This window comes from Mus pahari, chromosome 22 (assembly GCF_900095145.1).
Source record: "Mus pahari chromosome 22, PAHARI_EIJ_v1.1, whole genome shotgun sequence".
Taxonomy (NCBI): Eukaryota; Metazoa; Chordata; class Mammalia; order Rodentia; family Muridae; genus Mus; species Mus pahari.
This window is the reverse complement of record NC_034611.1, coordinates 49,112,050-49,124,708: the sequence shown is the minus strand read 5'-3', so window position 1 is coordinate 49,124,708 and position 12,659 is coordinate 49,112,050. Positions and strand designations below refer to the sequence as shown.

The 12,659-nt window shown below is 41.1% G+C and overlaps 1 protein-coding gene across 1 annotated transcript in view; it reads right to left on the bottom strand.

Moving 5' to 3' along the window:
* Positions 1–12,659, bottom strand: part of Melk (maternal embryonic leucine zipper kinase) — a 58,662-nt gene that overhangs the window by 32,721 nt on the left and 13,282 nt on the right. The window contains exons 8-10 of the mRNA XM_021222026.2: positions 6,555–6,653; positions 1,860–1,928; positions 434–532 (exon numbers count right to left, since the gene is read on the bottom strand). Coding sequence (XP_021077685.1) covers positions 434–532; positions 1,860–1,928; positions 6,555–6,653 — 267 coding nt within the window. The remainder of the gene's footprint in view (positions 1–433; positions 533–1,859; positions 1,929–6,554; positions 6,654–12,659) is intronic.

Below are 12,659 nucleotides of genomic sequence, written 5' to 3'. Positions count from 1 at the left end.
GGACAGCCAGGGCTACACAGAGAAACCCTGTCTCGAAAAACCAAAAAAAAAACAACAACAGCAGCAGCAGCAGCAGCAACTCCAGAGCACTGTTGACAATTCTGACTGTACCTGGAAGCTTCTGAATGTAGTCACTAAGTACTGTAGAATGGACTTGGAGACTGGCAGTAAGTGCTGGACTTAGAGACAGGTGTCACTATCCCAAACAGGATCTGCTTCTGAAGGTTCCAGGTGATTTATGTGCAGTACAGGTTGAGCGACCACTCACTGGCCCAGAGACTCACAGGCAGTATAGGATTGGGCTGTAAGTCTCCACCATCAGTCCAGATTAAGCATGCAAAATGTTTTCTTTCATATTTAGAGCACAGCCTGCAGGTTCTGAAGTCATACAAACTTCTGAAAACAAACCACTGGGTAGTTTCACCATACTTACAGGAGTCTTGCTTTGCCACTCAACGGGACAGCTGTAATCTTGCATGATCCAGGGATGGTTCAAGAGATTTTTCATAGAAATCCGTCTCTTTGGGTCCACCTAGTGGCCATTATAGTACATTTCAAACAGAGACTACAACACCTTTCTCCTGAGAACTCAAAATGCACCAGAATAGATGTAAATGTTATCATCACAAATAACGCTGTCAAAGACCTTAAAATGGCCTTGGAATGAATTCTTTTAAAAAGGCAATTGAGGCAAGAAAACTATAGCAACCAACACAGGCCTACAAGATAAATGTTTAACAAACACGAACTTCATTGGTATGGACATTATTCATGAAGTTCAGTCAATCTATTGTATGATGTAATAGTCTTTTTGCTGGAAAACCTATTCATGGGAAAGATTCACCAGTTTAGTATTCAAGTAAGTGCAACGCAGGGCATTCACACTGAATATGCAATCTCTACTTCCGATTCACTCACAATCACATAGAACAAGCTGAAAAGCACACCTTTCCCTTCCATTTGTGATGTTCAGATATGAGGAGAGAAAAATTAATCAACAAAGATTAAGTCTGGGGTCTAGAAGAAAGGCCAAGACATTTTTCAATCTCACTATGGAGATTTGGTGGTCTGGTTCTACTTAATCAAGGTGGGTGAGCCTGAGGTACATTTTAAATTAAAGGTAAAGATGGCTTAATCATTGGGAAACTGGAAGACATTCAGGTAACACAATAAGTAAAATAATTCACTAATAAGATACTCATTTTCCCAGCATTTCCAACTCACTGTATCTAAAATATTCCTCAGAGCAGTGCAGTCGGCTCAGACATGCCCCTTTCGTTGTATAGATCACAACAGTTTAGGAGGTAAGTCTACTACTAACTGGATAATAGGATGAATACCTAGACTTTCACCTTCATCCCATCAGAGTCATTTTCAAAGTGGCCCCAAAACATCAGCATCAGCACCATTCAGGAGCCTTTTGGAATGGGCCTGCTAGGTTGTGTTTTAACAAGTCCAGCTGGCCACTCTGACACCTGGTGACGTTTGAAAAACGCTCTACTAGATCACAGGCCATAGACTACACATCAGTTCATCCAAGCATGTGCTCAGTAACTTCCATATGCCTAACATGCAAGAGCTAGAGAAAACAGAAAAACGGCAGAATGAATGAAGGAATGAATGCATGCATGCATGCATGCATAAATAAATGTGAAGAAGGGCACATCATCAAAGACAGGCAAGGTCTAGAGCAACTGTGTTTACAATTTAACTAGTAGAGGTTCCCAGAGAGAACAAGATGAATGGAACCCTTTTAAGCTCACAGGTAACAATAAATGCAGCAGTTCCACAGATATTAAAAGTTAAGTAAAATGATTACTATGAGCTTCTATTATTTAAAAATAAATAACAAACTTTACCTGAAGCATCTGCTGAAGGAGCAAAATGCTACTGGGAGAGAGCCACTTAGGAACTTCGTATTTCCCTCTCTAGAAAAAAGCAAAGGAAACATTACGACTTAGGTCCAACCCACCTTGCTGATATTCTAAGGTAATGGGCTGCTAAGGTTTGCTTTTCTAACTTTCTCTAACCAACTACAAGATTCAGTCAACACTAACAACAACTCCCAGTTCTTGCCGAAAAGAACAAAAATCCAGTAAATTAAATCCTTTCATTGCCTCTAAATTATCCACATATCAGAAAAGGACTACAGCACTGAGAATGTAACAGTCACACACACACACACACACACACTGAAGACATACTGAAGGCTTTGGAATCCATAATCCATACCATTATTACATGAACAGCAAGGAGAATACTACACTCGTTTTATACTGCTAAAGCAAAGTGGAGTTAATCATCTCAGAGCGATTATCAGCAGACACTGTGAAGTAACGCAAAATGTATCAGATAGCAGGACATGTGGTTAAAATAGATCACAGTGGCCAGGTGGTGGTGGTGGTGCACACCTTTAATCCCAGCACTCAGAAGGCAGAGGAAGGCAGATCTCTATGAGTTCGAGACCAGCCTGGTCTACAGAGTGAGTTCCAGGATAGCCAGGGATACACAGAGAAACCTTGTCTTGAACAAATAAACAAACAAGCAGAAGTCACAGTGAATAGGGAATGAGCTCGGTGGTGTTGAGCTCACCTAGCAAATGTTTACAACCTTGGATTTGGTCCCCATCCCCAGAACAAAACAAAAATGTTGCATAGGGCAGAGCTCTCAATCAGTAAAACAAACTGAAAAAAGTCAATTTCTTTGTTAAGACATTATTACTGTGTGAGCATTCACAAGTAAAAGCAGGCCCATGTGTGGAGATCAGAAATCAGCTCTGAGGAGTCGGCTCCACCCCTCTGCAGCATTTCTTGGTTGTTGAACTCAGGTCATCAGGTTTGTGGGGCACACGAGCTTTCTCCCACTGAGCCATCTAAAAGCATTTTCTAAGGCAAATTATTTTTGAGGGAATGGAAGGCACTGAGGAGAGAGATGCTTACAACTTGGTTAACTGAGACATTGTGGTCACTATATCATCAATCAAAGGCAAAGCCAGGAGGTTGTTAAACCTAAACTCAGGTCAAGATACCTCTTGATAGACCTGCCACAAACACTCTTTCCCAACTCTGGGCAAATGATATAATAATTTCTTAGAGCAGAGATCAAATTTGTTAATGATGCTAGAATAACAAGATAATTATTTGAGAAAACCTAAATAAAGTTGAATGTGTTAATTCATAGCATGCATGAAAACTAACTTCACCCAAATTAAATGCAAATATAAAATCCTAAGAATACTTTTAAAACGCAAGGGAAATTGCTTTTAGAATTTTGCCAGACATGATGGCAAAACCAAAAACTGTAAGACTATCACCACAAAATAAACACATTACATTTCTGAACAGCAAAACACTAACAAGATTAGCAGCCATAAGGGAAAAGCTTTTCCTGCCCAAATGAAAGGAACTACTTACACTTAATCACACGAAGGTCTTTGACTCACTAGGATATCACCACCGCAGCCACTCTCACAGCCTCCCCTCCCCCAGGGAGTGGTGGAAGCGCTGCCAACTGTCAACTCCTAACCACTCTTCCTCTCAATCCACACTCATCAGCATCCTGGCTGTGCTCACAATATCCCCAGCATCCTCATCTATCATGCGTGCCTCCTGTGGCACACTGCGTGAGGCTGCTAACGGGTCATCCAGTCTGCATCACTGTGGCCTAGAGTCTAGTCTTCGCTCATTACCTCTTACATTCCTTTCAAATAGTGGGGTAGTCATAGCACCTCACACTCCAAGCCTTCCCCCTGAGTGGCTCCCCCATCTGGCTCAGGGTGGTCTGATTCCTCTTGTCCATCCCACTTCCTGCTACCTCTCAAAGTATCTAGTAAGTACAGACTGTGCTCTATACACCCCAGTGCTCGGCGCTGCATCGCCTACAGCAAAGAATGAGCTCGTCCCAAATATCAAGAGAGCCAAGGTTGAGAAACATGTTACAGAACAGCACATTTTTGAAGACTAGAAAAGGACCAGAGGGAGGTGCAGCGCTTTCTGCTGTGCTTATGTAACTCCCCAAGGAAGCCCACAAGTACCCAGAGGGGTGAGTTAAGTAGTAAGATATACAATACATCCAAAGAATAAACAGAGAAGACCTCGGGGAACAGTGCAGCTAGGAAGGGCAGCACCACAGAAGGCCATGTGCCAGCCAAGGCTGTGCCCCTTAGTCCTGCTTCTTTATTTAAAGGGCAATTACCTGGCAAATGAGAGCAAGAGCCACAGTGGGCGGAAACCAAGTGGGAGGAGAAGAGGATCTCTGGGCTAGGGATAATCCTGGGAATTCTAGCAGCCTTCAGTTGTGCATTTTGCACATGGTGCTAAGAAAGGCAGGCAGTCTCTCCAACACACAATGACAGCACCATAGTCAACTCTATAAAATTATAAAAATGTAATCTCATAAAGAAACAACTTACTCATTTCCCTTAAATTTGAAAGTAACAAATTGGTAAGCAATTTTACCTTCTGACTATCCAACTTTGACTTCTGAATTATGTAGACCACTCTAATACTTGTCTACCAGAACTGAAGTATGGTCATGCTTGTCTTCAAATACAGTGATAGCAAATGAATAGGTGACTTTAATAAGATTAAAACACAATCTCTAAGTGATCATGCTGAAAATTACATTTCAGAGTTTTGTTAAGATAGCCAACAAATGCAAAAGATAAATGAAGGCTGCCTCTTAAATCAGTTTCACAATGTGTCAAATATTGCTGAGTTTTTCAATCAAGCCAAGAAGAGAGGGTTGTACTGGTCCTAAGTGAGAATTTTTAGAACATTCTAGGCAGATACATACTGTATGCAAGTGATACGACACCTTAATTAGATTCAACCAGCAGACTGTATTACACTGCGACTCGGAACAATAGTTCTGAGTCAAGATTACAATAAATTTCAAAATCTATAATGTGTGAAATTAAATTCCACAATAATGCATAAAAATCCTAATTTGAATCAATTTTCAACTAGCAAATACATGAAAAACTAAAAAATAAAATTCAAAGTAGGAAAAACAAAGAATATACGCTATTAGTAAATAATATTAATTAGGAAGGCCAAATCTCTCCCAAACAAGAATTAGACATGTTCTACCATTCATGCAATTGCAAAGGCACTCAATTTACCCAAAAATAAAACCTTGGATTTTACCATTAGGGTAGAACACTTTCATATTACTAAGGTAAGTTTGAGCCCCCAAAAGATTTATTCAAGATCCACTAGTACACTCAAATAAATCATATTAATGACGCATCTGTCCTGAGTGTGAGTTTGCAGGCAAGGAAACAATACAGTAATTTAGGGTCTAGACAGGAAAAGCACGGCACTCCCCGTGGTCAAGTCGGCAGTTGAGACCTCCTGAGCTCTCACTTAGCTTCTCAAATCTTGGCTGAGTGGCTTGGATAACAGCCTAAAACTGAAGATGCAACCACTCAGGTGACCCTGTACTGTTCAGTGTGTCTTCCCTGCTACCTTGTTCTTTTATTAAATGCAAATGAAGTACACAAGGGAGCCATGTGCCTCACCCCTCACCGTGCAGCTTGGCACCAAGGCTGGTGATTGTGATGGCCCGCTGGGCTGTTCTTTTCACAATGGCTTTGGGGTTCCTGGAGAAAAACTGAGTAATCTCAGCACAGTAGATTCTAGCTCCCGGGCTGGAGAGATGGCTCAGTGGTTAAGAGCACCGACTGCTCTTCCGAAGGTCCTGAGTTCAAATCCCAGCAACCACATGATGGCTCACAACCATCCGTAATGAGATCTTACGCCCTCTTCTGGTGCATCTGAAGACAGCTACAGTGTGCTTACATATAATAAATAAATCTTAAAAAAAAAAAAAAAAAAAAAAGATTCTAGCTCCCTCAAGCCACTAGCAGGAGCATCTGAAAACCATCAGAAAGCAAGTGCTTTGATGAAGATGCAGATCTTGAACACCCTCCATACTCTGTTGCCAGCTCTGCTTTGTTCTGCCAGGTGGGATCCTCTTTGACACTCACAAGAGGTCTAGGGACAGCCAGGTCTCAGAATAAGAGATAGATGGCACTTCCAAAAACAATGCCAACAAAAAGTTCCCTTTTTCTGAAATCAAGGTCTCATGCAGCCCAGGCTGGCCTTGAATAAGTATGATATATATTATATATGACACATATTATGACATATATCATATATATTATATATAATATACTTAGTACTTACTCAAAGAGTTTAAGAAAATATAAGCTGAAAGTGTTTTATACACACACACATATATATATGTATATAAGTATATGTGTGTGTGTGTGTATATATATATATATATATATCATAAAGAGAGATAGACATAAATCATAAATGTGTACCTTGGTAAGCTTTCAAAAGCTGAATACAAAAAACATGACCAACATCCAAGTCAAGAAAAAGCTGGCTCCAACTATTTTCCCCTTAACCATGGCCAAACAACAGCTACAGTCTTATCTTCTAACAGCCTGGAACATATTTGTCTTTTGGTACTTTTATACATGCAAGCACATAATAAGCAGCACAGACATCTTTAATTCTGAAATTCTGTACCCATATACTCACCATTATCTTCTTGTACAAAGCCATGACATTATCATCATCAAATGGTAGAAATCCACACATAAGCACATACAGGAGGATGCCCATGCTCCAAACATCTGCCTAAGAGGGAGAAAAAAATAACACAAGACACGTTTCAAAAAGTCAGGGCGCCTAGAAGGGAATCACAGAATCGTTCTTCTGACTGAACACTAGGCCTAGAAAAGAGGATTTGTCCAAAGTCACTGACTTAGTGGAAGGCCTCCTAATGTTCAATTCAGTATACTCCTCTAGCTACATACTAATCCTGACTAGAAATCATTCCCAGGAAGTCAGGAGGGTGCATCTGCTTAATCCCAGCACTAGGGAGGCAGAGGCTGATGATCTGTGAGTTCAAGGCCGGCAGACCTAAACAGGTCTGTAGACCTAAAGAGGACAATCAGGACTACACAGAGAAACCCTGCCTCGAAAAACCAAGTGATAACAAGAAAAGAATCCCCAAAGGTCTAGAAACTAAGTCATAAAGAAACAAAACCCTGATTCTGATTCTCTGACTCTCAAACCAAATCTCTGACCCTCTGATTCTCGAAGACGAGTCAAGGCCGCCAGAGGCTAAGGTTACGTAGGAGGGCTGTGTAAATCTTTAGCGATGTCAAAAACAAGTCTGAAAGCTTCCTGTTAATCTGAGAGTGCAGTTAAGTTATGATGCAAAACCCAATGCACAGGAAGAAATCTTAATAAAATTCAATGGCTGGCTTTTCAAATACGTAGGCTAGAAATTAGTACAACAGCACTACAAATCCTAAACTTCAGAAAAAACTGTAACTTTCTGAGATTTCCTTGAGTCCTGAGCAATGACTATTTATTCAAGTAAGACTGGCTTGGAGCAATAAAGATGCCACATTATTAATCACAGCTCCTAAGCTGAACCTGGTTGTCAACTTTAGTGCATCTAGAATCAACTAAACCACAGTATTGATTTGCTTTTTTATATATTTCAGGTGGGAAGACCTACTGGGCCACACCTTCCACTAGCAGCCCACATAAAAGGGTATGAAAGAATGAAGCTATGGCTTTTTATGCTTACTCTCACTGGCAAGTTCGTCTATCCTGCTATCGTGGCTGGTATCGTATCCACTACTGTCAGGATTCTAATGAAGACTGAAAACCAGCAGCTCTCTAGGAATCCTCTCAGACTTCAGCACCAGATCAGGACTGCAAAGACATACAGCCTCAGAGACTGAACAAGTACTAGATCCCTAGTCTTTTCGTTGTGAGACAGCCATTATCAGATGATCTGGACTACAATCTATAAATCAGTTCAATAAATCTGTATTTTTCTTCCATTCTGTAAGTTCTGTTCCTTTAGAGAACACTAACACAGCTTCCTTGCTGGGAACAGCTCAATGATCGAGTGCCTGGTACTCACAGTCTCCACCCTCATTTATCCTTTTGAAGTCTGTAAGGGAGAAGGACTGCATTTTTGACAAAGAAAAATAAAAGAGGAAACAGTTAAACCACGCAGGTAGCCTCACCTATCTAGGGGTACACAGCTGATGCAGAGCTGTCTACTGAATCACACCCAAGCCCCAGCCAAGACTCTGTGATGTCTGATGTGAAAAGCTTGACTTTCAAGTCAACAGGTAATTTGTGTGCCAAGTTGTAGATCAGAAGTTAAGCATTTATGCCTGAGAGATGAAAACACTTAATTCATTAAGTTGTGGCAAGACAGGAAGGAAGTGAACACCAAATACCATGAGAAGTCAAAACAGATGATGTCTGAAATTAAACTGAAAGATGAAAAGAGTATGGTAATGTCTCCACACAAATCTACCACTCCTCCTGGGAAGAAACTAGACTTTCAGGTTACCTCATCAAGTATCTCATTTCGCTGATTCAAACGAGATGACAGAACACACTAATTATCTAAAATCATAAGTCAAAGTAAATGTAAATAAACCTATCAATTGGCAATAAGATACAAAGAACTGGGGAACAAAAAAGAACTGGGGGAAGAAAGCATGCTGAAACACTTCCCGTTAGGATCTGTGAGAACATCAGAGAGCCCGCCGTGGAATGTGCCCTTTGCAGGCCAACACCAGAATTACCTCAACTGCTTACTTCACAACTAAAACAACCAGACCAAAATCTCCAAGGCCTCAGGTTCTGCATCTTTCAAGGGTGCCCGAGGACTCCTTGGTACAGTTCTTAGACAGTCAGACTCGCATGGACAAGGGTAAGAACCCCGGAACCCAATGGCACCCTGCACATGCTTATACAGTCCAGCTCCAAGGACAGCAGGCAGAAAACTGCTGGGGACTGTCGGCTTCCAGCCTAGTCAAGAAAATGTGAGCCCCAGGTTCAGGGAATGCCCTGCCATGCACGACACACAGTTTTTGAAAGACAAGCCTGAAAGTAATCCCACACATTCTATAACACAGATAAACCTGGAAGGCATGTTGAAGAATATAAGATAGTCCAAAAAAAATATTAAAATTATACCTAACGCGGAATAACCAAATTCAGAAACACAGAGAATGGAACGAAAGCCAAAAAGATTAAGCAGAAGTAAGGGAGGTGTTGTTCAATGGGTGCTGGGTTTGAGCTGTACAAGTAATGAGAACTGTAGGGCTTCACTGTACAACAATTTGACGGCACTTAACAAACTGAACTGCAAAGCAGTTACTATGGTAGATTTTATATTATCTGTATTTTTCCAAAGTTAAAGTTAAAAAAAAAAAAAAAAACAAGCTGAGGGGGATGCAGTCCAGCACGCATGAGGCTGTGACTGGATCCCCAGCACCATACAGACTGAATGTGATGGCACGTGTCTGTCATTCCACAACTTGGAAAGTAGAGACAAGATCAGAAGTTGAAAGCCATCCTTGGCTATATAGTAAGTTCACAGCCTGAGATCTATAAGACTGTTTCAAACACCAGACAAGCCAGGCATTGTGGTGCATACCTTTAATCCCAGCCCTCGGAGGCCAGGGCTCTCCAGGAATTCAGCCTGACTTACAGAATGAGGTTTGGGCTGACTACAGCTACAGCATGATCATCTGTCTCAGAGGAAAAAAAATTAAGGAAAAAAAAGAAAACCTAAGTTTTCCAGATTAAAAAGAACTCAAGAGGGCCAGCAAAAAGGGTCAACTAGAGAAGCAGCTTGTGGCCAAGGGTAACACCCTAAGTTCTCAGGACCCTCATAGTGAAAGAAGAAAGCCAACCCATAAGCTGTGCTCTGGCCTTCATCTGCATGCACACATACCTGTATACATACATACATACATACATACATTATACATGCAGCTTGTGGCCAAGGGTAACACCCTAAGTTCTCAGGACCCTCATAGTGAAAGAAGAAAGCCAACCCATAAGCTGTCCTCTGGCCTTCATCTGCATGCGCACATACCTGTATACATACATACATACATTATACATACATACATACATATACATATATACATACATACATATATACATGCATATATACATACATATATACATGCATGCATACATACATACATACATACATGTAAATAGAGCTAAAGTACAATAACCAATATAATAAAGCTATGAAGATGATTGGTACAAGCAACATGTTTTAGAGGGTCTGAAGCATAATGGCTTAAATCTGCAACTCCAGCACTGGGAGGATGAGGCAAGAACACCCAAAAACTCAAGGCTAGCCCAAGCTACATACTGAATTCCAGTCCAGCAGAGGATCCAAAATGGGTTTGCTCTGTGCATAAACACCTTCCCAGGCAGGTCTGTGGATGGGAGTTTAGATCCCCAGAACCACATAAAAGCTAGGCGGTGTGACTTCTATGCCTAGCCCAGAAGTCAAAGACAAGCTTCCCTTGCCATGCTGACTACCCAACTTGGACAGAACTGGAGAACTCCAGGGTTCAGCAAGAGACCCTGCCTCAATAACGTGCAAACTATCAACCTGATGTCAACTTCAGACCTACACACATAAATATATGAACACCTATATACACACAGCAAACACACACACACAAACCGTCCTTCTCAGGAGGCTGAGGCAGGAGGACCTCAGGTTTCCAACTAAAAACTCAGCAAGAGCCTGTCTCAAAATCACAAAGAAAAACATATCAACAACAGAACTAAAGGGATAGTGATTTAGTCAGTGATACAGTGCTAACATATTCAAGGCCCTAAGTTCAATATTCAGTAAAATACACATAGAAAAAGCTACAGGCGGCAATCCAGTTACTGCCCAGCCTGCTGCCCTCCTGCAGCATACTCAATAAACTATTCTTCCAAAATAAATATACAAATAAGCATTTTCCCCGCCATTGCCAAGTCTCGCAGAGGAAGGGCCTCAAAGTGCATTCAAGATTCGGTTTCATCTTATCCCACCACCATGGCCAAAGAAGGCACTGCTGCTGAAGGTGTACAGCCAGCTTTACAAAAGGTGCTTAAGAATACGTTCAACCAAGCTGGGCAGTGGTGGTGCATGCCTTTAATCCCAGCACTTGGGAGACAAAGGCAGGTGGCTCTCTGTGAGTCTGAGGTCACCCTGGTCTTCAAAGCAAGTCCAGGACATCCAGGGCTATACAGAGAAAACCTGTCTCTAAAAGAAAAGAAAAGAAAAGAAAAGAAAAGAAAAGAAAAGAAAAGAAAAGAAAAGAAAAGAAAAGAAAAGAAAAGAAAAGAGGAAAAGGAAAAGGAAAAAGAAAAAGAAAAAGAAAAAGAAAGAGAAAGAATGAATATGTTCAACCATGAAGCCTAGCACATGATTCACAGAACTGAAAACCTTAGGCAAGCTCCAAGCACATCTTTGTGTGTCATTCCCAACTATATATGTATATGTATGTTTATCAGGTTGTATGTATGTATACCAGGATGATGGAGTCCCTTTGTGCTGAGCACCAAATCAACCCAAAGTTGACACAACAAGCTAAAGAGCTAGGCCTCTGTGTGTGCAGCTATCAAGGGGGTATACCCTCCCCATCCCCATCCCACCCCCACCCCCACCCCATAAAGTGGTTAGTTACAGCTATGTAGTGGGTACAGACTGTGGCAAAGAATCTCAGGCCAAGAGGTCATAGAAGAGCACTTCAAAAGCAAGAAATGAACAAATTAAAAAATTGGCTCATTTAACATAAATACAGGAACAAAAACAGGCTGGAAAAATGACTCAGCAGGTACAGGTTCTCCAAAGGCACTTGCTTAGTTACCAAGCCTGACGACCTGAGTGCAGTGCCTGGACCCCAAATGGTGGAGGAGAGAACTAACTCCAGAAGCTATCCTCTGACATTCATATGTACACTGGGCATGTGCTGCCCCAATGTACACACAAAATAAAGATATAACAGTTTTTAAAGAGACTATATATATATATATATATATAAATATATATATATATATATATAAAATACAATACACACAAATACTTAATTAAAAAGGAATATGATGTCCAGGTCACATTCATATGATTTTTAAGAAGGATGTGCATAAAATTGTATGGAGAAAGAATAAAGCAAATAGGAAAGATTATAAATAATTACAAATTTAAATAAAAACATACCAAATATCTTAATTCTATTTTTGCATAATACTTTAAATTTAGATCAAAATGAAGTCACTAAAAATATACAAATTCCCATCTATTCCTGTTTCAGATTAAGTAGGCTAGTATTTCCAAAGTTTCTCCCACATAGCACTTATCCCCAGAGATGTTCCATGAGAAACGTGGGTGCTGTAGGTAAAGCAAGCTGAGCCCAGCTGCCACCTGTGCTATTCCCTTCCAGAGAGCACCCTGCACCAGACTGCAGGAAAGACAGGAGGCGTTCAGCCCCGCAGTTCTTGAGCTTCTGACCATTCGTATCTTGTTTCTTTATGACACTAACATCAGACACAGCTGAGCTGCAGAGAATGAGATAGTTAACTACGCAAGTGCAAGCTGGTGGTGACACACATCTTTAATCCCAGCACACAGGAGGCAGAGACAGGTGGCTCTCTGTGAGTCTGAGGCCAGCCTGGTCTACAAAGCAAGTCCAGGACAGCCAGGGCTACACAGGGAAACCCTGTCTGAAAGAAAGAAAGAAAGAAAGAAAGAAAGAAAGAAAGAAAGAAAGAAAGAAAGAAAGAAAGAAAGAAAGAAAG